This window comes from Chelonus insularis, unplaced genomic scaffold, assembly GCF_013357705.1.
Source record: "Chelonus insularis isolate UGA/USDA-ARS -01 unplaced genomic scaffold, ASM1335770v1 contig_317_pilon, whole genome shotgun sequence".
NCBI lineage: Eukaryota > Metazoa > Arthropoda > Insecta > Hymenoptera > Braconidae > Chelonus > Chelonus insularis.
Genome location: NW_023276487.1, coordinates 358,020 through 378,712, shown reverse-complemented (window position 1 = coordinate 378,712; position 20,693 = coordinate 358,020). Strand labels below are relative to the sequence as shown.

Sequence of the window (20,693 nt, the reverse complement as noted above, 5' to 3'; positions counted from 1 at the left end):
TTGTTCGTATAATATATTCATTCAAAATAACCTTATCATAAATGTTAATTTTAAATAATCATAGTTAAAGATTATTTTTACCTTAGGAATTAAATTAATAAACTAACTAGGGTTTTGATTAAATTTAACTGAATATCCACCACTATTAGGATCCTTTTCCATCTTAAAGTTTTCTGTAGATAAACCAAAAGGCTTAAGTATCATATTTCCTAAATCTTTCAGCTTTCCAAGCATTTCTTCTTTAAGTTTTTCATTCTTTTGTTCGATCAATGGTGGTAGTCGCTATAAAATATTTCAAATCGTTACATAAAATTCAATAGAAAATTTTATTAATTGACTTTTATTCAATACTCACTCTAACAGCGTAATTTGCTTCTGAATGAGCAGGATCGAATTCCAATATTTTCTTATAGTCTGCTAACGATTCATCAAGCTTGTCAGTACGTTCATATAATTGTGCGCGTCTTAAATAAGCTTTAAAATAAGTAGAATTTAATTCTATGGCTTTTGTGCAGTCTTCAATGGCAGAGTTTTCATCCTAGAAGGAAAGTTATTATTGAAATATTTGATTATAGATAAAAACCAATCAAGACTAAGAGTAATCTCAGTAATCCTTACGTTATTCTTTGTTTTTGCAGCTGCTCTATTGGCATATAAAATTGCTCTGTCGTTTGGATAAGCCAGAGGGCAGGTGAGAATAGCTTGAGTATAAATTTCAATAGCTTCCTTAAACTCTGAAGCAACAAAATGATCATTGCCTTTTTTCTTCAATTCTTCAGCTTCTTTTTTTAGTTTCTGAAAAAAAAATAGTTAAATAAATTTATTGATCATAATTGAAATCTACCATTTAAACCATAAAACTATCTTATCATTAAGAACTGAGTTAATTGAACTAATCAATAATAATTTTTACTTCTTTATCTTCATCACTCAGCTCCAACTCTCGATCCTTTAATCTTGCTTCAATTTCATCATTTTCGTTTCTAGGAGGTTTGGAGTTATTTTCTTCATTGCTTTCTTCATCAACTATCCTACATGATTCAGCGTTTGAATTTTTATCACAACTGGCACTAGAACTTTCTTTTTGTAGGTCTGATTCGCACTTAATAGCAGAATCTTTTAAATCTTTCGTTAATTCTTCAATGATTTCTTCATTTGAAGGTATTCCTTCTTTTTTATCCATTATTGTTGTGGTATAAAAAAAAATGAATGTTTTTGTACTAGCTGAAGAGGTTAACTTCTATTGCATTTAACTTGAAAAGTGAAAATATTTCTTATATAAATTGTTTTTGGATTCACTATTGAATACTTAGATTATAATTTCATTAATATGTAACTTAATATTTTAATAAAACAATTGTCTTTTATGGTAATAAATTTATTCTTTTGTGTAAATTTATCTATTTCACGCACGTAGTCATATGGTTTTGACAATTCTGTTTTACCGATTGAGTTCCATAAATCATGTCACTTCAGGTACATATTTTTTTTACTGCATAATACTAAAACGCTTTTGTTCTGCATAATACTAAGACATTTTTTCTGCCATTATAATAATCAATTTTATGTTGATTTAATAACATATCGATTTTAGTACCCTAACTGTTTTTTACATATTTGATTTCTAAAATATAAAGATTTCACTGGAAAAAAAGATTAACTGTTTGAATTTTAAAATTGTATTGCTTTTAACAGATATTGTAAAAAATTTTATAATTAAATACGAGAGGAAAATAAAATAAAAAATGATTTATTTCGGTTTTATACATTATTTTTATTAAATCGTTCAAACGACAGATTAGAACTTCATTCTATGAGGATATTGACTGCTACGTAATCCAAACATTGCAGTCAAATAACGGAAGAGCATCTTCTTATCTGGATGCTTCTTGATAACATCAATTACAAGTTTGTCGACAACTTTTTGATCAGATTTTTTTTGATCACTTGGTTTATAATCTTCCTTCTTTTTGCTGAAAATATCACCTTCTTCTTTCTTTGCACGTTTATCACGTTTCCTCTTGAAGTATTCGTCATCAATATGTTCGGGTAGTTTTACATCTTTAAGATCGAGTTTAGTTGATGTAGCAATAACATAATTTTGACTCACTCGTCGCATTGGGCAAGCGTTGATCAGGAATGGACCTAATAGAAATTTTTTTATCATTATAAATAAGTTTTTAATGTTATATTCAACATTACATGAACCTATTGAATATTTCATTAAATAGTCAATTGGCTATTTGTCAATAAATTAGCATACTGATCATTTAAAGAACTATCAAAGTCAGTAATTTAGAAAAAATTTTGAAGATTTTGCTATGGATAATAAATATATCTTTGAATAATACAAATTTTATTTGATTAGTAATTCAATTATTGAATGACACTCGAATTATTTAAAAAGAAATTCAATATCTACAGAAAAAAATAATGCTTGAAATTCTTTTTAAATTGCTGACTTTGATAATTTTGTTAATAATATCTACCAGTTACTAGAAGAAGACCACTCTTAAGTATTTTGAGGAGAACAACACGTTTTCCCTTATGACGGCCTGCTAATAAAATACAAATGGTTCCAGGAACCAATGATGGTCGGATGTATCGTGTATGATCACGGAAACATTTTTTCGAATGATGAACTGTCACTGGATCAATAGTAGGATAATTTGCACGCCTTTTCTTCAAACGTACAATTCTAGTACCACCATTTTTGTCACCGTTAATTTTTTTTTCAATTGTTATCGGTTTTTTAGGTTTAATCTGTAACATTTTATTTCAACAATGTTTTATTTGTTCATTTTGCAATTAAAAATGTTTTTTATAGTTAAACATTATCAAGGTTCAATATCTTATAATAACAACTTACGGTTTTTGGTGTTTTTTTATCGAGAAACTTGTAAATGGCTTTCTTATGGAACATACGAGTTCTGCTGAATCTGTAAACTCCATTGCCCAAGTCATAATTTCTTGGAGTACCTTTTTTCGGTGTAGCTGGAGTACTTGCAGCTTCCGCTTTTTGCGGAGCTTTTACTTTCGTGTCCACCATCTAAAACAATAAAATTATTATGGTTAACTCTAGTCGTTACACCTCAACACAGATGAGAGCAACAATTTGAGAGGTTATGTTATAAATTTATGTTTTAAATAAGTAAGTTAACACGTTTCACTAAAATAGCACATTAACATTAATAATAATGAACATTTAAAAAAATTATAATTTTTTGTATTTTTATTAAACACAAAAAAAAGTAAATGTCCAATGTGTCATTGTGTTGAATCAACAGTGTTGGGGTTATACCTATTTTTATATAAATAAACAATCAACGGATGACAAAAATATTGTTAGAAAGATAAGAAGAAACAATCAGTATTTCGATATGGATAATTATTTAAGCTTGATATTGTTTTATTTTGTAGGATTTATTGGATTTTATACGAGTATTCATCACGAGATTCACTTACCACGGATCAAACGACTTAAAAGAGATCACTAGATACTGAATTTCCCTATAGATTACTCTTCTAACAAGTAAAAAAATCCCTAGTTAGTGAATGAATTTTCAACGGATGGTAAAGAAGGGTTTTCTTATATCAATAATTTCAGGCGCGTCATTTTTTGGAGCCACGCATTTTTTAATTTCGTGCGGCGGCAACACTGATACGATTCCAATATGGCGAATGTGAGGGACAGTGATACGTCGTTGTGGCTTCATAACAAATTAGGAACGTCAAACGATAGTTGGACTGGAAGTTCTATTTGTTCACAATTAAACGCCGAAGTTCTACGAAACATTAAGGATTGTTTTCCGGACTTACAAACACAAGTTAAGCTCAAATTATTGCTTTCATTTTTTCACATACCCAGGCGCAATGTTGAAGAGGTAAGAGATTAACGTTATTTAATTAGAGCTGTAAATTATTTACTAATGATAGTTAAAATAATTTCAAAATAAATATATTATTTTTATTAGTGTTATTTATTAAACCAGTGATAGATAAAAAACGAGTATTTATGTATGCTCATAATAAAATTACTTCAAAAATACTGATCATTTTTAGCGCCATCTGTTTTGCTGGCGGGCTTTCTTTGATATAATACTTATTATGATTTCAGTGGCGTAGCGAATTGGAGGAAATTATTGAAGTGGCATCGTTGGATAGCGAATTATGGGTTTCGATGTTATCCGAAGCGATGAAAACATTTCCAGCAACTGGATCTCTTAATACAGACATTACAGATTTGGATGAACATCGTCCTATTTTTAGTGAGCTTGTCAATGACCTAAGAAAGCTATTGAAGAAACAAAATGACCCAGCGATGCTACCACTGGAGTGTCATTATCTAAATAAAACAGCTCTCATTTCAGTGGTCGGTCAACAACCTACACCTACTAAGCACTTTACACTGAAACGAAAACCTAAAAGTGCTGTTTTAAGAGCAGAATTACTCCAAAAAAGCGCCGATGCAGCAAACAACCTAAAAAAGAGTACAGCATTAACTGTTCCTGTAAGAAGTAGAGGGATGCCAAGAAAAATGACAGATACAACACCTCTCAAAGGTATTCCTAGCAGAGTACCAACGGGAGGCTTTAGATCGCCAGCACTTACACCATCCTCGATATACACCAGAACACCAATTAGTAATAGAATTCGCAAGGACGGTGGTATCAAACTTTTAGAGATTGATGAACAACCTCTAGGTTATGCTCAAGCAAAAAAACGAAAGCGAATGCTAGAATTGGAAGAACAACAGAAGAAAGTTGCAGAATCACAAAATGCTACTGCTACCACACCAACCCCAGCACCTACGGAAACTCCTGCGACACCGGAATATGCTCAAGGTCTTGCTCCTATCAACCCGCCAGCTACTCCAACTGCATCAACACCAACAACCCAATCTTATGTGCCACCAACAACACCCGGTATTCCATTACCAGCTACACCTCCGACTCGTAAGTTAATGTTCAATCAATAGATGAGAAATTATTTTTAGAATATTTAATTAATAAAACAATAATATTTTCATAGCAACTACACCTACAACTCCTACGACATCAGCTACGAGTGTTCCCGTACCTACATCTCCAACAATTGTACCTACAGAAACTACTACACCTGTTGGAGTGCAAACAGTGAGACCAGCGCAAACAGTAACGCAAATCAGAATTCAAACAACAGCACAGCCTGCCAACGCTGCAGCCAATACCAGAAAGGGCTTATCTCTTACGGTAAGAATCAATAAAAATAATTATGATTCATTTCAAATAACTTGTATTAAAATTGTCTGACACAATGTTTACCTTGGGTTTATTTTCAGAGAGAACAAATGTTGGAGGCTCAAGAAATGTTTAGAACTGCTAACAAAGTGACTAGGCCAGAAAAAGCACTTATTTTAGGATTTATGGCTGGTGCAAGGCAGAATCCTTGTCCGAAATTAGGTAATATCGTAACTGTGATGTTGTCAGAAAATATTGAAGATGTAGTGCAACCAGATGGAACAACAGTGTCAATGCTTGTTGAAACACATTTTCAAATGAATTACACGAATGGGGAGTGGAAGAGGATAAAAAAAAATCGACGAGTTGTTACAGAAGACAGTGTAAATGCAAGTGCACCAGCTCCTACTGCAACAGCTACTGCTTCAAATTAATTGGAAGATGCCAAGCGCTTTATGTATCCGTTATTTTCGGTTTCCTCTGATAGTGGAGCTACGCACATGTCACTATAAAAACGTCGAATTTTTTTTTTATATATATATATATACATATTAAATAACATTAGAATTATATTGTGGCCTAAGTGCCTATGGAATCGTGTTGTTGATAATTTATAAAAATCTGTCTCAAACACGAACCCATCAGTAACAAAGGTAGGTAAATAACTGAGACTGGATTAATAATTGAATTTAGAGATAATTTATATCTTGAAAGGTGATAATCGCTCTTGAATATATCACAGTGATTATTGTATTGATTCTATTACGACACATATTATATATATTATATATTTACATAATTAACAGAATTTAAATTTAAAAAAAAATTAAGAGTAAGACTTATAATATTGTTACGCGATCAAAAAATATACTTATATTGACTAAATTACGTGATGAATAATAATACAAATACTTAATGTAACAAAAGATGGCAGATAAAGATTTGCTTCACTTCGTGAAAATTTCGTATTGAAATTTTTATCATTTAGATATCGCGTTCCACATTGCCTATGCCCTAAAGTTCTTTTACGTTTCGGTGCAACATAACCAGGAATTGAAATGCTTGGTTCATCTAATTTTCCTGCTGTAATTAACTTGTTAAAGTCTTGCTCAATTTTATTAGCATATGGTCCCCGAAAATGCAAGAAAAATTGTATACAAGTTCCATCATGAAGAATTTTTGTCTTTCTACTGTCTATGGATATCATCCATTCTGGAATACCCATAACGTGTCTTACATCTTCTAAAAACTGAGCTCTAAAAAAGAAATTAAATATTGTAATATTGTTTAATAATTAATTAAGTTGTTCAACTTACGTAACAAATTTTGGAGGCTTCTGAATGTTAGCATATTTTACAATGTCATAGTCAGGTTCAATAGTGGCACAGGCAAATTTTCGCGAGCTAAAATCGTGATCCATAATGACAATAGATTTGCCTATAGCTGATACTGCACCTTCTAATGGAAAGTTTGCATCTGCAAAAACTCGACGCTCTAAGCCAATATCTATAGGACCAAGTCGTGCAGAGAGATCACCGACATGGCAACGAAGAGGTTGATCAGGACCACATTCTTGTTTATAAAGATCTTCCTACAATGGATAAAATTTTTATATTTAGATTTATTAGTAAAATTATTGATTTACTATTTAAGTGTTATTAATATAAAAAAAATATTTACATTTAATGGATCTGCTAATTGCGTAAAATAAGGATTCCAAATATATCCTCCCGCAACACAACGAGTATCTTGAGTTTTTACTATTGCATCTACTCCTACAGGATTAACGAAAATCGCCCAGTTATGATTCCTAGTCTAAATGTAGGTTATTATTAATTATAAAATAAAATCAGTAATATTATATTTTGTTTTCATTAGTTAATCTTACTTACTATATTTCGATCATGATCACCTGGATGTCGTAGCTTTACTTCAATTATTGTGTCACTTGGGCTACCATCTTTGTATATTAATTGTGTCTAGAAGTTAGAACAAAATCATAAATAATTTCTATAATGTACGTAACTTAATACTTACAAAATAACGATTTTCTTTTTCATTTTTAGTAATTAAAAAAAATTTACCATTCTTATATACCCATAAGCAAAACCTTGAGGATGATGAAAAGAAGCAATAGCTCTTAATTCTCTAGCTTCTGATGGTGCATATCCTCTTTCTATCGTTGAACAAGCCCATCTGATATTTCTATGTTTTTTCTGAATTACAACACTCCTTCCAATAATGCTTTGATACCCAAATAACGGAAGTGAAGTGTCATTAAACGTAGCTAAGTATCTTTTCCGGTTATCTAAAGTACCAAACTTTCCACTTAAATTACCTACTTCATATTGATCAACTGTGCCTTCTCCTGATGGAGGTAAAGTAGTCTTTGTAACATTTGTTGGATTGAATATATCATACAGAGACGTTGCTTCACACGGAAACTCCAAATCCATTTCAATTGGCGTCATATGAATGTGATAGGTACTAGCTTGACCATTTAATCCCTCCATCATTACTTCAATATCAGTTACATCATACTCATTCTGTTGAATGAACTCTAATTTGCCTCTAACACCTGTTTCTTCACTATTTCCAAACCAGTCTTTGGCAACGGCTTTTCTACGGTAGACTCTGCCAATTCTAGATAGAGTAAATAATCCGAAAATAAATAAAATGACATAATAAAATTGAAATTCACAAATTAATCAATTTGTATATAATTCAATGATATTGAATGAAAAATTACATTGTACAAGCCAATCTTTCTCCTCGAGCTACTGGTCCATGATCATCATAAATAACTAAACTTTTTCCCAAGATGCTAAAAGGGCCAGACAAAGGTAAAAATGGATCTGTAAAGAGCTTTCGCGTTAATCTGGATCCATTTAGTTTTTGTCCAGCAATATTGAGTGTTCCATGTCTCATTAGATCACCAAGACGACAGAGACTGATTTCGTTACTCGAACACGGCGTAGGATGGGCAGGATTCCATTCGATCTTGTGAGGGTTGTATGGACTTCCAGCACTTAAACATCTTCCTGTCCAATTATAGTAATCCTTACCAGGTGGCTGATCATGTATCATCCATCTGAAATCCGAGCAAAAATTTTAATTAAAGAAATATTCAGGAATAGAAAATACAATGAGGAATGGAGTATTGATGTTACCGATGATCAGCAGAATTATTGAGAGCACTTCCATCCGAATGAATTAAGTTCTCAATAATAATCGTTGTATCCATGTCGGGTTCATTTTGAGGCTGACGAAAAATAATTTTGCCAACGATTGGATACCTAAAAACTGCTTGGGCTGTCAACATTGGCATTCGTCCAGCAGTTTGTGATATTTGATGAGCTATCGTTCCGCATACCCACGGAATTATGCCTTTATTGTCAGTCTCATTATACCTAGAACAATTTGAAATATAATAAGAAATGATGAAAAAACATTTTTTAGTTATTTTTGTTTATTTTACAAGGCGACGAAAAACAAACTACTCTCAAGCTATTTTGAAATATTATTTTTTGGTTTCTAATGTTATAAACAAAATATTTTGATAAAGTTGTTTCCTATTCCTCGTCTTTTTGCCAAAATTACTCAATCACAATTTTAGTATCATGAATACTTGAATTAACTTACTTGTGTAGTACCAAAGATCTATGTAATATAGAATAAACTCCAGATAGTGGCAAAAATGTATCCCAATAAATTCCACTTAGCTTAGCACTACCCGGAAGAATATCATTATGATGAGATCCCTCTTTACGACCTTGAAGCTTTCCGGACAAATCACCTATTGCATACTGATCTTGAGTACCTAATCCAGATGGAGGTGTAGTTTTTTCATCAATGTTAGCAGGATTGTACAAGTTTTTAGTAGTCTGACACTCTGCTCCTGATTCTAAATTAAAATTCTGTGGTTCTCGAGGCAATTCATGAATTTTATATGCTGCAACTTTTGTTTCATATCGAAGTCTGGTTTCTAGATCATTTACAGGGCTAAGTGAGACGTTGACCCAAGTGACATGGAATGGTGTTTCTTGAGAGAATGTTACTTCTCCTTTTATTCCTCGTGAGTTAAATAGACTCCTTTAAAGAAAAATAAGTTATCACAAAAGCTTGATAAGAAATTTTTTAAAAATCTTTTACTTACTTTGCAAGAGCTACTTTTTGGTGTTTGATTTTTGCACAAGCAAGGACAGAGTCTGTATGAGTTGGATGAAAAATAACCAAATACAAAGATCTGTAAGATCCCAGAAGATCTGCTGGTAAAAGAGATATCACTGGATCTCTGTAAACAGCTTTAAATTTGTTTTTTGTGTCTGTAGATACTTTTACTTTTCCTAATCGAGAATCAATGTCTCCTATGGATTTCCCAGTACCAGCATCATCTGGATCGAAAACTGTTTGAAGAATATTACAATTGCTTCTATCCTTAACAGTATCAAAGACATCAGTTACATATATCTTCCAATTATGATCAGTAAAATCAACACCACGAAGTTTTTCATTAGACGTGTGATACAGATCAGTATAGATCAAAGTGTCTGTTGTGGTATCTCCAGCATTCCCCCCTAGCCATCTAAACCAAACTGACCCTGCTATAGACCCATGAAAACGAGCTTCGGCATTTTTTTCAGCATTTTTTTCAAGGACTGTTATTGAAGCGCAAACTGTTCTAGATGAATAGGTGTCTTTGAGTAACAATCCTTTGTTCCAGAGTCCATTTTCACCAATCAAGCTGACATTTGGGACCTCGACAACTATTGATTCATTGCCAGGTAAACTTAGAGGACCTAGAAGGTCTGTGAAGTCAATCAGCCTGATAAAAAATATTTATTCATTAATTTAAAGAATGGAATTACCCTAGTTTTGGAGATGTAACTTTTTAAATCATTAATAAACTTAAAATACCCAAAGAAATTTTGTAAATATTTTTTCATAACAATTTTCCCTACAAAAATTACTCAAATGTAAAATCAGTGTCTAGAAAATTGCATCAACAATAATCAAGGTTATTAAATTTCACTCTATTTATAGTTATCATGATATTGTTCTAAATATAAAATATTAATAATTAAATTCTTTCGAGTTTTATAAATTTTTAAAATAAATTAATGTCTTACTGTTTGCCTAGATGTTGGTTAACACATCGATCTTCAATTTTTCTGTAATCTACTGGGAATTGAGTGACAGACCAAAGCCATTGCTGATCAGGAAATTGTAAAGTAGTATGTAAAGAAGTCCTGAGGATAATTGAATTTCCAGGACCTTGTTCAAAACGGATCTCTCCATGAAGTCCTCCATAAGAAATGTAAGCAGCAAGTCTTAAGGCATTTCCAGTGCTCACTAAATAATTGAAACAATTATTGTTAATTTTTACTACTACTTTCTTGATTTTATTTACATCTTAAGCAGGCATTCCTTCGCTTAATTTAACACCATTCTCCCAGTTACACTTATATTATTCAAAAATAAAAATATACTTTCTAAAAATAGTTCAACATTTTTTTGTTATTTTTAAATTTTAATTTAAAGATCTTTAAATATTTACCAAACATATAAATCAAAAACCACCACATATCCGTATGTTTACACTAAGTCATGATTAAAAGCCACAGGTAAATAACAGATTAGACACCTTCTAAGAGTATGAATATAATACATTCATCAATGATGGTTTCTTTACTTTCTCTCTTGGGCCTTCTAAGTCTGTCTCTGATAGTGGGGGAAGTTGGGACATTGGGAGTAGAAAATCCCGTTATTCACCGGACAGGATTCTTTTATAGATATATTGAAATAATTTTATATCACGTCAGCATATCGATAGTCAAATTTTTTCTCATATTTATTTTTTATTAGTTGATATTTTTTATAGGAGGTAAATAACCTCACTTATTTTATAAAATTGCTGTTTCTATCACCTTAAATATCTAATTATGACTCTCAGACAAATTGATTCGTTCGTTGATACCTTGAGATCTATGGTAACTCTTGATGGCGTGTCTCAAATTCCCCAAAAGACATTTGAGTTGATGACTAGTTTTAATGGATGGATGAGAAGAGTAGCGTAATGATTTAACCAGTTAAAAGTTGATGCTTAAGTTAAATTAAGAACAATATTTTTAAAGAACTAATTTCATAGGCATGTCAGTCGACAAGGTTGTATTAAAAGACTAGAAAAAAGGCATTTCCGAAGACATGAGATTAAGAAAGTCATTAAGAATCGTCGTCATAAATGTTGCTGTAGAAAGTGCAAGTAAGGTATCAATTTTAAGATGATATTTAAATAAATAAAACACTTTTTTTTTATTAATTAGAAGAAAGCTAGCTACAAAAAATGTAAAACCAGATCTTTTAGCCAACATGGCGTATGAGCTTCGAGTATCTCAAGAAAAGCCTTTAATAGTTGAAGAAACGATAAAAAAAGTATCAGAAGAACCTAAAATCCATCGAGAGGGTCTAGAAAAACCTCACGAATATACTTTACGTCATCGACGCCATCATCGTCATCAGCATCAGCCTAGGCCTCATGCTCTTCCTGTGATTCCTCACCAGGATGGCAGATATCTGTACTTAGCAATATTTTTCTTCTACATAATACTTACCTGCGTAACATTCTTAATGTTAAAATTTACTTTCAATATTGATTGGCTTTTTCAATGCCGATATACGAGTCTTTTACGAAGAACAAGAATAAAGTGTTGATTAATTTTTAACTAATGTCTCTTGTTCTTCCTCGATTAAAATATCTGAAGGATAGAAATAAATATTAAATGATTCAAAGGCAACAATCGGACTACGTTGGACAGGCCTGGTGGACTGACGAGAATTATCAAGTGTTTATGCCACCGCTGATTCAAAAGCTGTCACTTAAACCAACTCGATCTGAATGTTCATCGATATCTGAATTTCGTACTGGTAGTCCAGTGATTTCCAATCATATACCATCATTAGGGTGCACATCAGACTCTAAAAACTCTGACTATAAGTAAAAACAAAAATAAAGGAATATTGTAATACAAAAATAAACACTCGTTTTTTATTATTCCACGTTCTTTTTAGGTCATGCAGAGATGGTCCGCCTTCTTGCTATCATTTAAACTCTAAATCAGATGCCAAAATTCCATCAAGTCCAACACTTGGGTAAAATAAACAAACCTTATGATAATAGTTTAAAATAAGATTAATTGCTAAATCAATTAAATGTCATCGAGTAATGGTCTAAAGTCGTTTCAGTAGTTTGTGGTTTAATGAATCATAGTTTATAGTTCTAGTTAACGTTGATGTTGAACAAGTTGTCATAAATAAACACCTACACTACTAGAAAATAGTACTATGCTGATTTAATGTAAAATGCAATAGAGTTTTGTACTCAATTGTTATCAAAGAAACTTAGGTGGATCAAAATAGACTGGTGCTTAAAGAGGAACTGGAAGAGAGTGTAGGTTAAATAATCATGTTTGTCATTATTGTAGAAAGAAGCCAGTGGGAAGAAGCGCATCGATGCCACTGGGCCAAAAGCCAAGGGAATTGCAAGGATTGCAAATGGCAGCCAAGCGGAAGCTAGAAAAGAAACGACCTGTTCGATCTACTAGCCACACTACAGATAGCTTCAGCAACTGCGTCAAGTGTTCAAGGATTGTGTTTAGGAGTTTTAAAAAAATGACTTGCTAAATAGCCATTCATTCATGATACTCTTTTTAAATGAAAATAAATCATCAAGAAAATTTTCCAGTTTTAATTCACATTCAACCTCATTTCTATATGTATTTCCTTGTACAAACGAAAGAATTTTCTATTTTTATCCACCACGTGTTTGTTTGGGGGATTATTATAAAGTAGACTAGTGTTACAAGACCTTTAAAATATAATCATTAGTAGACAGTAGTTATTTATGGTTTAAGTGTAGTTAAGTAGACAGACGATATTCTTGATATGAGAGAGGAAGAAATGCTGCTCATCAGTTGACATGTTCCCTTGCAAGGGCACCCTTGACTTATATATCCGAGAAGTCAAATAAAATAAGAAAGAGCATGGGTAATCGTCAGAGTCCGGCCCTCATCGTCATTGCTCCAATGTCCCAGCATACCGTTTTAGTTGAAACGAAACGTCGTAAAGACGCTATTTTGAGTCGACTCGCACTAAATATGGTCAGATGGGTGCGTTCGGGTTGTAGTGAACCAGGCGGAGCATCCCCTGGTTGACTTGCACCACATAGTGGGGGTAGCACACCCGAAAGTTACTTAGATAAGTTCAGCTCTATGACTTGGACAGTTGGTTCGTTTGTAACCATCTCGTAACATCCACTTTAGATATCAACTAAATAATCATGGTAAGTAAATAGCAATCAGCACTAAGCTGAATAATAAAAGTGACATGAGCGATAGGATTCAATGTGCCAAGAGTGATGGTGAATGTGTTAAAGTGAATATTTGATTTGCTCTTCTTCATTAACTTCTTCTTCTTCTTGTTCAGACATTACACATTCATAATCTTATTAAAATACTTAAGTGATCGTGATATTTAAATAAGATAATTATTGTAAAAATAAATACTTTGAATTACGTAATACCGGTAACTCGAGAGGCTGTAGCGAGGCGGTCTATATACGTCCCGGTAGGTTTGATGATTACAGCAAACGGGATACTATAGAGACCTATTCTTAGGTCCTAGCTCAAAGACGCCCTCCTAATTTTCCGTAGCATCTTAGTGTATCCGTGTCGGTTCGTGTGACTCCAACGGTTCGCTCGCTTCTCCGTTGGCACTTGAATCAGATTGACTCGATCGCTCGTTGACACTAGTCTTCATTTTTAATTCGTTTACTTTTTTGATTTTAATCTTCAGTAAAGATGGTCAGTGAACATTGTTTTGATTTTAAACAGTGATAATATATTTATTATTCTATGGAATATGGATCAATTGTTTTTTTATTACTTTAGGCGGATAAAGAAAAGAAGAAGAAGACTAAAAAGAAGGAGGAAGCACCAGCAGCTGAAGCTGCTCCTCCTCCACCAGAACCTGAACCTCCAAAGGAAAAACCAAAGAGTCCTTCAGCAACCCCCACTGGATCTGCTAGAGCGAGCAGCCGTGGATCCAAACGCGCTAAGCGTGCTGGCTCCAGCGTATTTTCTATGTTCTCTCAAAAACAAGTTGCCGAATTTAAAGAGGTAATACTTGCATTTGATAATGTATTTATAAAGTTATTTTTATGCTGGCTATTAAACTATTTTTGATATTTTCAGGCCTTCCAAATGATGGATCACGACAAAGATGGTATCATCGGTAAAGAAGATCTTCGTCAGACCTTTGATTCAGTCGGTCGTCTTGCTACAGATAAAGAGTTGGATGATATGCTGGCTGAATGTCCTGGACCTATCAACTTCACGCAGCTTCTCACCCTCTTCGCCAACCGAATGTCGGGAGGTTCGTACGAGATAATCTTAGAGAATAACTCTACGTGACGGGTAAGGGTCACGCAGGCGTAAAGGAAGCTATAGATCTGAGGAGCCAGCACCCTTCGTGGTATCGGTAAAGTGAAGAAAAACATCGTCTAAAAAGAAGAAGACTAAATTATTTAGGCTATAATTAGATTTAAAATCTGTGTCGAATGTCAATGTTACCTTGATTTCGTGAATCCCTCGTGTTTTGGAATGTTCCAAAAATATTTATAAAGATCCGAAATCCTCTTGTCTCCCCTAATTGGATGTCAAAAATCTGTGTTAAATTATCATCCTTTGCATTTGAAGAAAATTTCATGTTTTTTCCCCCAAAATTTTGATCTTGATAAACAAATTGCATTGAATTCCTATTTGGATGAATCGAATGGTTAAAATCTCGTGACTTACTAGTGTTCAATTGGTGAAATACTGTGAATTAATCGAACGTAATTACTCCTCCCAATTGCGTGTGTGCGAACGTGTTTCGCCCTCGCCCCTGGCATTGCTCTATGTGTCTTCCAATACCTTCCTGTGTGGCCCTTACCCGTTCATTGAGACTCACTATGCCTCGTTGGCGATGTTACAGCAGGATCGGATGAGGACCAAGTAGTTATCGATGCTTTCGCCACCTTCGACAAAAATGGAAAAATCGATGGAGACAGGTGAACTTACAATACCAATACCATGAGTTAATTCAGTTGAATAAATTATTGAAAAAAATATATATTAATTGATTTTTCAATTTTGAACAGGTTGAGGCACGCTTTGATGACCTATGGCGATAAATTCACAGCTAAAGAAGTGAACGATGCTTTCGATAACATGTACATTGATGACAAAGGCATGATTGACACTCCCAGCCTTATTGCCATGCTCACTGGAGCCGGCGACGATGAAGACGATTAAGCTGAACCTAATCATTTCATCACTGTCAATTCATTGAAGCTGAACCTCGTTTCATGGCAGGCCTGCTCATGGACTCTTCTACATTTCCCCATCCTTACTATTACAATAAAATTATTTCGAAATAAAATAGTTGGAATTTTAAATCTATCCTAAAAGATAAATTTAAACAATTGACTTATGTAATGGTTTATTGCAAGATAAGAATATGTTGTTTTTCTATATTGGCATTACTCCAAATTGAAAATTTACTCTCAGATATTTGACGTTGTTAGGGAAATTATTAATCAATCTTCACTTGTATAACTGAGATATTGAATAACTTTAATGAAATATGCCTTTCTCTTACTTAACATCAATTATATTTTTTATAGAAATCTGTTAATGTTTAATTATAATAAAATTTAAATTAATCAATTATCTTTCGGTGGTCGCTTGCCAAATATTGCACTGCCTACTCGTACATTTGTACTCCCGAGTTCAATCTGAAAGGATAAACTTATTTTAATAAAATGATTATTTTATTTTTTATAGTTTATTCTTAACATATTGACTCTGTTGAGTGTTTAAAAGAAAATGTAGACACTGAATTAATTGTTTTTCTTGATGAATTTCAGTTTACTGGATTATTTTCAATCTAATGAATTTATTAAAATAAACAAAATGGAAATAAAATGCTGAATATTATTTTTGTTTCTTTACTTACTGCATGTTCATAGTCAGTAGACATACCCATTGACAACTCTACCTCATCTTTATTAATGTTCAATTCTTTACAAATATCTTCTCTGCATTTTACCAACGATAAAAAATCTGGATTAGGACCATTAGCAATATCATATCCATAAGCACCTATAGTCATAATTCCTACAAATTTGAGGTTTTTACAATTTTCTATGACATGCTTGATAAGAGCAGAAGCATGTTCAATATCACATCCACTCTTTTCTGTAACAAAATATACAATGACTTGCAGCTTAAAATTATCTCAAACCAATTGCTGTTGAAGATTAAATCAACAAATACCTTCTTCTTTACTGGTATTTATTTGTACCATAATATTGAGCTTAGAGCTGTCTTCTTTCCTAAACTTCTGCCAAGCAGTATCTACAGCTGATGCCAATTTATCTGTATCGATTGTTTCAATCATATAAAGATTTGGAACCGCTAAAACCTTGTTAACTTTGTTCCTTTGAAGATGACCGATAAAATGCCAATGGATATCTTTGGTAATTAATTCAGGATGAGAAGCTTTTTCTATCAGTTCGTTAACATAATTTTCTCCAAAGTGTTTTTGCCCAGCTTCATAAGCAGAAAGTACAGAACTTGCAGGCTTCGTTTTACTGACAGCGACAAGTCTTGGGATAATATTTTTAAATTCCTAAAACATTTGATAATGGTAGAATCAAAAAATAGTCAATAAAAAAATGTTTGAATATCATTAAATAAAATAACAACTGTTACTTACCGGCGAACGTCGAGCACAAGCTTGAGATATTTTCTCTTTAACAGCTTTTAAATTAACAGCAACATCCATCATTATTTTCATAACATTAATTATCAGAAAAATTTGATATGATAGCTAGTAAAAATTGTTGAGAAATATCAAATAAGCTTCAATGAATACTTCTTGTATACTTGACATTGACTGAACTGATTTATAGTAGTCAGTAAGCTTTAAATGATAACAATGAAATAAATGATGATGTATTGAGAATATCAGATAAATTGTTATGCTATATAAACATTATTGTTATTATCAACAATTGTAAATAGCGTCTGTAAGGATAGCTCACTTTAAGAAGAATAATTTGGCGTCATCTGACAATAAAAGCATAAACTTCGTCCAAGAAGTTTATGATAAATTTTTTTTGTAAATAGTTTAAAAAATATAAATAAAGAAACTATGAATATTGAAGTATTCTTATTAATAAATAAAAAAATAAAGAAAATACTCTGTTATGAAGTTCAATTATTGTTTAATTTTTTATACTAAAAGTAATATTTTATTTATTATCATTAATAATAAGCTAATAATTTTTAGATTTTTTTTTAATAAAGCTTAACTTTACTTATCTGGGTTATTAAAAGAAATGAACAATAAAAAAATTAATAGCATTTTCCAAAAAGTGTCGAGTCTTTATCAACTATCTTTATGCTGCCATTCGAGCTGATTGTTGTAGTTTATCTAATTTTTCTCGGTGCTTTTCTTGTTTAGTATCTAAATCGTTGATTAGATTATCAACCCTTTTCCTGAAAGCAAAAAAATACATAAATTTTTTCTGATAAATGAGCTAAATAAATAATAAAGACATAATTTGAATATTACAGTTCATTGGTGATAAACTCGATACGCTTGTTGACATTTTGTTTAGCCTCTTCTAAATCTTGTTTCATTAATACTGGACCGATTAACTTGTAAACTTCATTTCCAGGTTTTAATAAATATAATTCATCCTTTACTGCGGTTGTTTCGTTTAATTGTCCATCTAATTGTTGACGGTTAATCAATGCCTTGTGATACTCTGAAAACGTAAGAATTTTATGAATTAACTAGATTATGAAAGTTATATGATAGAATTTTTAGATTTTCGTTAATATTTAAATAAATATAATTTCATTTTTTACAATAAATTCAGTTTAATTCGAGAAAGTAAGGTTACCTTGTTGAATTTGTTTGAAAGCTTCGAATTCAGCTTGCATTTTCTTTTCAACTTCTTCCATTTTTAAATAAATCTACTTTTGTATATTGTTTATAATTTATTTGTTACAAAATCTTTCAGAAATTTTTTAATTTATTATTTATCTATTATTATTGAAAGACTATAAATGGTTGTGAGTAAAGTTAAAATAAATTTTTCTTTGTACTATTGGCTACACTGTCGACCGGTATAACTTGAAGTAACACAACAAAAGTGAATACTTACACGTTTCTAAAAAAATAAAAAAATATATTTATTTAGTTTTTAAAGTAATTAAATAATTATGTTCTGTGTAATTAAACTTTGAATGAACAATTAAAGGTTTGTTTAAAAAATATTTAATTATCTATAATAATAATTATGAACTTCTCTGTATTTTACAATAAAAATATATATTTTGTCTTTTTTCTTTAAATAAATGAAAATTTGATCGTAAAGAATAAATTGATCTTTTGCATAAGACATTTACAACATATCGTTTCTTACATTGATTAAAAAAATATTGAGTATTAAATACGAATTTCATTCTCACATTTTCACATACACAATATTCATAGCACACTTAAAACCATTTGTTCGAAGGTAGAATTACTAATTTTCATCGTTACACGATTGATACTATCAAATAAAATATTTGCTTGTAAATTATCGGGTAATTTAATAAGAAATTGAGCAGTATGAATAAAATCCATAGTTAACAATTGATCATGATAAAGATGCATAATTCCTAATGCTGTTCTAAATAAAAATTCATCACCATCACGAATAAAAATATCCCATATACGACTTGCAACATCTAATGGCATTGCTTTTGCATATATAGTAAATAACCAATCTAATAAATAAAAATCCGGTGTCAATCCATTGGATAAAAAATGAGAATGAATTTTTGGAAAATTCAATAATAACAATTCATTATAAACTCTGTAATAAATATTCATTCTGTCTTGATTCAATGAGTATGCAGCATTATGACATGGACTGTTTAATAAATTTGCTAAACAAATAAAAGCATCATTAGGCTCCATGTTGAGAATTAAAATAGCACCAATGAAACTCATGCCTTGAACATACCCTATATCGGGCTTAAAAACACAATATGCTCCTAAAATACTGTAAAGAGATTCAAAAAGAGGACCATCATCTTGAAAAACACGTAGAGTTGGGAATGTCCGTGATACATCAAGCTTTATGGCAATTAATTCATTGGGATTATCTTCTAATTTCTTAAGACACTCTTCATATACTTTTTGAGTAATGTTCAGATTATTATTTATTCCTAATCTCCAAACTCTGCCTCTGATAGCAGATGGCAAGCCTCGCCACCATAACTCATGAACTTCTCGAGTATTTCGGAGTATTTTAAAATTTGGTAAGATACGATTGCACCATATTTGTAGATCAGATGTCAGTTTCTCTTCCTCTTTACGTCTCAACTCTCTTTCTTTTTTAAGCTTCTGTAGTTCTCGTATTTCACGTCTTTTAATGGCCTCAACGATAGCTTCATGCTGCTTGCGATGTGAGTCTTCTTCAGTTGGATTTTTGGCCGGCAAATTTGATGGTCTTGATTCTTGAATTAGTCCTAAACTTCCACCAATTTTATCCGTTAATAAATTATTTCGACGTGGCGAAAATATACTTTTTATAAAATTTACACCTGATGAATTCTCATCATCTGACTTGTCAAACATAATTTCATATTTTCTCACGTTATTACACTGTCATTTGCTAATGTGAGCTTTCATAAATACGTTTAGTAATTTATGTTTACTTTAAAAATAGAAATTAAACTATTTACAGAAATTTTAAGTTGTGTATTCAAACTGTTTATGTATTGACTGTGATAAAGTTGAGGTTAATTTTAGTTTTCTTGGAGTTAGTGTTTATTGAATCTAGAAAAAATAAAAATTTATTACTCATCAGTAGAAATATAATTAGAAGTTATGTAAGAAAAAATAATTACGTGTCATTGTCGATGATAATTATTGTTATTAAATGGACAAAAAATTATAAAACAACATAACTGAAGTTGAAAACTATGTCAGATGACCTAATTTACCAGATTTACAGTTCACAGGCTCACATCCTATGTACGCAACAGTACGTAAGAGAAGAAACACACATTCTCTTTTATTACCACATGACGTTAACGCAATTACCATCTTCAGTAGATTAAAATAATGCAGGAAAAATTTATTAAACAATTGTAGAATCTTTCTTTCTGTGAATATTGATTATGTTTAATTGTTTTAAAAGAAAAAAAACAAAAGAAATTATCATTAAATACTGAAAAATCCTATATTCAATTTAAATTTCGATCAGAGATATTGATGTTTTATAACAAAATAATATTTTTAAACTATATAGAATTTATTTTACTGCAATATTTTAGTTTTTTAATATTCTTTTATTCTCATCAGAAATTC

The 20,693-nt window shown here is 31.6% G+C and overlaps 9 protein-coding genes across 12 annotated transcripts; 3 read left to right on the top strand and 6 right to left on the bottom strand.

The window, feature by feature from the left end:
• Positions 1 to 7: 7 nt before the first annotated feature.
• On the bottom strand, positions 8 to 1,448 carry Ttc1 (Tetratricopeptide repeat domain 1). Its single transcript, XM_035080917.1, has 4 exons — positions 914 to 1,448; positions 619 to 795; positions 356 to 538; positions 8 to 282 (listed from the first exon to the last, which is right to left on the bottom strand). The coding sequence occupies exons 1-4, from the start codon at positions 1,181 to 1,183 to the stop codon at positions 103 to 105; spliced, it is 810 nt and encodes a 269-aa protein (XP_034936808.1). The 5' UTR covers positions 1,184 to 1,448; the 3' UTR covers positions 8 to 102.
• A 305-nt stretch (positions 1,449 to 1,753) lies between these two features.
• On the bottom strand, positions 1,754 to 3,511 carry RpL6 (ribosomal protein L6). Of its 2 annotated transcripts, none has more exons than XM_035081025.1 (4): positions 3,466 to 3,511; positions 2,870 to 3,049; positions 2,490 to 2,763; positions 1,754 to 2,145 (listed from the first exon to the last, which is right to left on the bottom strand). In XM_035081025.1, exons 2-4 carry the CDS (start codon positions 3,047 to 3,049, stop codon positions 1,799 to 1,801), a joined length of 801 nt encoding a protein of 266 aa, XP_034936916.1. In that variant the 5' UTR covers positions 3,466 to 3,511; the 3' UTR covers positions 1,754 to 1,798. The 2 variants fall into 2 exon arrangements, with proteins under 2 accessions (XP_034936916.1, XP_034936917.1); XM_035081026.1 differs by lacking the exon at positions 3,466 to 3,511 and adding an exon at positions 3,302 to 3,443.
• LOC118065614 (negative elongation factor A-like) lies at positions 3,437 to 7,069 on the top strand. Its single transcript, XM_035081024.1, has 5 exons — positions 3,437 to 3,532; positions 3,608 to 3,884; positions 4,118 to 4,955; positions 5,032 to 5,231; positions 5,321 to 7,069. Exons 2-5 carry the CDS (start codon positions 3,675 to 3,677, stop codon positions 5,651 to 5,653), a joined length of 1,581 nt encoding a protein of 526 aa, XP_034936915.1. The 5' UTR covers positions 3,437 to 3,532; positions 3,608 to 3,674; the 3' UTR covers positions 5,654 to 7,069.
• Positions 5,952 to 12,599, bottom strand: Rsod (Related to Sod). The gene is made up of 12 exons (XM_035081023.1): positions 12,542 to 12,599; positions 10,777 to 10,866; positions 10,349 to 10,571; positions 9,376 to 10,044; positions 8,862 to 9,311; positions 8,390 to 8,629; positions 7,969 to 8,310; positions 7,304 to 7,862; positions 7,112 to 7,198; positions 6,900 to 7,034; positions 6,536 to 6,810; positions 5,952 to 6,475 (listed from the first exon to the last, which is right to left on the bottom strand). Exons 2-12 carry the CDS (start codon positions 10,802 to 10,804, stop codon positions 6,100 to 6,102), a joined length of 3,384 nt encoding a protein of 1,127 aa, XP_034936914.1. The 5' UTR covers positions 10,805 to 10,866; positions 12,542 to 12,599; the 3' UTR covers positions 5,952 to 6,099.
• LOC118065537 (uncharacterized) lies at positions 11,096 to 12,899 on the top strand. The gene is made up of 6 exons (XM_035080889.1): positions 11,096 to 11,292; positions 11,368 to 11,481; positions 11,543 to 11,794; positions 12,010 to 12,213; positions 12,288 to 12,368; positions 12,701 to 12,899. The coding sequence occupies exons 1-6, from the start codon at positions 11,162 to 11,164 to the stop codon at positions 12,897 to 12,899; spliced, it is 981 nt and encodes a 326-aa protein (XP_034936780.1). The 5' UTR covers positions 11,096 to 11,161.
• A 501-nt stretch (positions 12,900 to 13,400) lies between these two features.
• Mlc2 (myosin light chain 2) lies at positions 13,401 to 15,695 on the top strand. Of its 3 annotated transcripts, none has more exons than XM_035081030.1 (5): positions 13,401 to 13,557; positions 14,165 to 14,392; positions 14,468 to 14,648; positions 15,252 to 15,324; positions 15,415 to 15,695. In XM_035081030.1, the coding sequence occupies exons 1-5, from the start codon at positions 13,555 to 13,557 to the stop codon at positions 15,566 to 15,568; spliced, it is 639 nt and encodes a 212-aa protein (XP_034936921.1). In that variant the 5' UTR covers positions 13,401 to 13,554; the 3' UTR covers positions 15,569 to 15,695. The 3 variants fall into 3 exon arrangements, with proteins under 3 accessions (XP_034936921.1, XP_034936919.1, XP_034936920.1); XM_035081028.1 differs by having other exon boundaries at positions 15,249 to 15,324; XM_035081029.1 differs by lacking the exon at positions 13,401 to 13,557 and adding an exon at positions 13,918 to 14,077 and having other exon boundaries at positions 15,249 to 15,324.
• Positions 15,696 to 15,868: 173 nt separating this feature from the next.
• On the bottom strand, positions 15,869 to 17,355 carry LOC118065616 (pyridoxal phosphate homeostasis protein). The gene is made up of 4 exons (XM_035081027.1): positions 17,034 to 17,355; positions 16,592 to 16,946; positions 16,272 to 16,513; positions 15,869 to 16,050 (listed from the first exon to the last, which is right to left on the bottom strand). Exons 1-4 carry the CDS (start codon positions 17,112 to 17,114, stop codon positions 15,979 to 15,981), a joined length of 750 nt encoding a protein of 249 aa, XP_034936918.1. The 5' UTR covers positions 17,115 to 17,355; the 3' UTR covers positions 15,869 to 15,978.
• Positions 17,356 to 17,594: 239 nt separating this feature from the next.
• Positions 17,595 to 18,416, bottom strand: Pfdn6 (prefoldin 6). The gene is made up of 3 exons (XM_035080926.1): positions 18,229 to 18,416; positions 17,895 to 18,090; positions 17,595 to 17,818 (listed from the first exon to the last, which is right to left on the bottom strand). Exons 1-3 carry the CDS (start codon positions 18,287 to 18,289, stop codon positions 17,719 to 17,721), a joined length of 357 nt encoding a protein of 118 aa, XP_034936817.1. The 5' UTR covers positions 18,290 to 18,416; the 3' UTR covers positions 17,595 to 17,718.
• Positions 18,417 to 18,649: 233 nt separating this feature from the next.
• Positions 18,650 to 20,564, bottom strand: LOC118065623 (TBC1 domain family member 12-like). Its single transcript, XM_035081036.1, has 2 exons — positions 20,231 to 20,564; positions 18,650 to 20,159 (listed from the first exon to the last, which is right to left on the bottom strand). Exon 2 carries the CDS (start codon positions 19,956 to 19,958, stop codon positions 18,819 to 18,821), a length of 1,140 nt encoding a protein of 379 aa, XP_034936927.1. The 5' UTR covers positions 19,959 to 20,159; positions 20,231 to 20,564; the 3' UTR covers positions 18,650 to 18,818.
• Between the last annotated feature and the right edge of the window lie 129 nt (positions 20,565 to 20,693).

What these genes read in the sequence shown, in the direction of transcription:
- Ttc1 (XM_035080917.1), bottom strand. Translation starts at nt 1,183, where the DNA reads ATGGATAAAAAAGAAGGAATACCTTCAAATGAAGAAATCATTGAAGAA. An exon ending in TGAGTGATGAAGATAAAGAA is followed by an intron (nt 796 to 913) that starts GTAAAAATTATT and finishes TTTTTTTTTCAG; the next exon opens with AAACTAAAAAAAGAAGCTGA. An exon ending in CTGCAAAAACAAAGAATAAC is followed by an intron (nt 539 to 618) that starts GTAAGGATTACT and finishes CTTTCCTTCTAG; the next exon opens with GATGAAAACTCTGCCATTGA.
- RpL6 (XM_035081025.1), bottom strand. Translation starts at nt 3,049, where the DNA reads ATGGTGGACACGAAAGTAAAAGCTCCGCAAAAAGCGGAAGCTGCAAGT. An exon ending in ATAAAAAAACACCAAAAACC is followed by an intron (nt 2,764 to 2,869) that starts GTAAGTTGTTAT and finishes AAAATGTTACAG; the next exon opens with ATTAAACCTAAAAAACCGAT. An exon ending in TGGTCTTCTTCTAGTAACTG is followed by an intron (nt 2,146 to 2,489) that starts GTAGATATTATT and finishes AATTTCTATTAG; the next exon opens with GTCCATTCCTGATCAACGCT.
- LOC118065614 (XM_035081024.1), top strand. Translation starts at nt 3,675, where the DNA reads ATGGCGAATGTGAGGGACAGTGATACGTCGTTGTGGCTTCATAACAAA. An exon ending in CCAGGCGCAATGTTGAAGAG is followed by an intron (nt 3,885 to 4,117) that starts GTAAGAGATTAA and finishes TTATGATTTCAG; the next exon opens with TGGCGTAGCGAATTGGAGGA. An exon ending in ACCAGCTACACCTCCGACTC is followed by an intron (nt 4,956 to 5,031) that starts GTAAGTTAATGT and finishes ATATTTTCATAG; the next exon opens with CAACTACACCTACAACTCCT.
- Rsod (XM_035081023.1), bottom strand. Translation starts at nt 10,804, where the DNA reads ATGTGGTGGTTTTTGATTTATATGTTTG. An exon ending in AGATCTTTGGTACTACACAA is followed by an intron (nt 8,630 to 8,861) that starts GTAAGTTAATTC and finishes AAATTGTTCTAG; the next exon opens with GTATAATGAGACTGACAATA. An exon ending in GTGATCATGATCGAAATATA is followed by an intron (nt 7,035 to 7,111) that starts GTAAGTAAGATT and finishes ACCTACATTTAG; the next exon opens with ACTAGGAATCATAACTGGGC.
- LOC118065537 (XM_035080889.1), top strand. Translation starts at nt 11,162, where the DNA reads ATGACTCTCAGACAAATTGATTCGTTCGTTGATACCTTGAGATCTATG. An exon ending in TCTAAAAACTCTGACTATAA is followed by an intron (nt 12,214 to 12,287) that starts GTAAAAACAAAA and finishes CGTTCTTTTTAG; the next exon opens with GTCATGCAGAGATGGTCCGC. An exon ending in CCATCAAGTCCAACACTTGG is followed by an intron (nt 12,369 to 12,700) that starts GTAAAATAAACA and finishes TCATTATTGTAG; the next exon opens with AAAGAAGCCAGTGGGAAGAA.
- Mlc2 (XM_035081028.1), top strand. An exon ending in AAGTTGCCGAATTTAAAGAG is followed by an intron (nt 14,393 to 14,467) that starts GTAATACTTGCA and finishes TGATATTTTCAG; the next exon opens with GCCTTCCAAATGATGGATCA. An exon ending in GGAAAAATCGATGGAGACAG is followed by an intron (nt 15,325 to 15,414) that starts GTGAACTTACAA and finishes AATTTTGAACAG; the next exon opens with GTTGAGGCACGCTTTGATGA.
- LOC118065616 (XM_035081027.1), bottom strand. Translation starts at nt 17,114, where the DNA reads ATGAAAATAATGATGGATGTTGCTGTTAATTTAAAAGCTGTTAAAGAG. An exon ending in CTTGTGCTCGACGTTCGCCG is followed by an intron (nt 16,947 to 17,033) that starts GTAAGTAACAGT and finishes CAAATGTTTTAG; the next exon opens with GAATTTAAAAATATTATCCC. An exon ending in AAATACCAGTAAAGAAGAAG is followed by an intron (nt 16,514 to 16,591) that starts GTATTTGTTGAT and finishes ATTTTGTTACAG; the next exon opens with AAAAGAGTGGATGTGATATT.
- Pfdn6 (XM_035080926.1), bottom strand. Translation starts at nt 18,289, where the DNA reads ATGGAAGAAGTTGAAAAGAAAATGCAAGCTGAATTCGAAGCTTTCAAA. An exon ending in TTTCAAACAAATTCAACAAG is followed by an intron (nt 18,091 to 18,228) that starts GTAACCTTACTT and finishes TTACGTTTTCAG; the next exon opens with AGTATCACAAGGCATTGATT. An exon ending in GAGTTTATCACCAATGAACT is followed by an intron (nt 17,819 to 17,894) that starts GTAATATTCAAA and finishes TTTTGCTTTCAG; the next exon opens with GAAAAGGGTTGATAATCTAA.
- LOC118065623 (XM_035081036.1), bottom strand. Translation starts at nt 19,958, where the DNA reads ATGTTTGACAAGTCAGATGATGAGAATTCATCAGGTGTAAATTTTATA.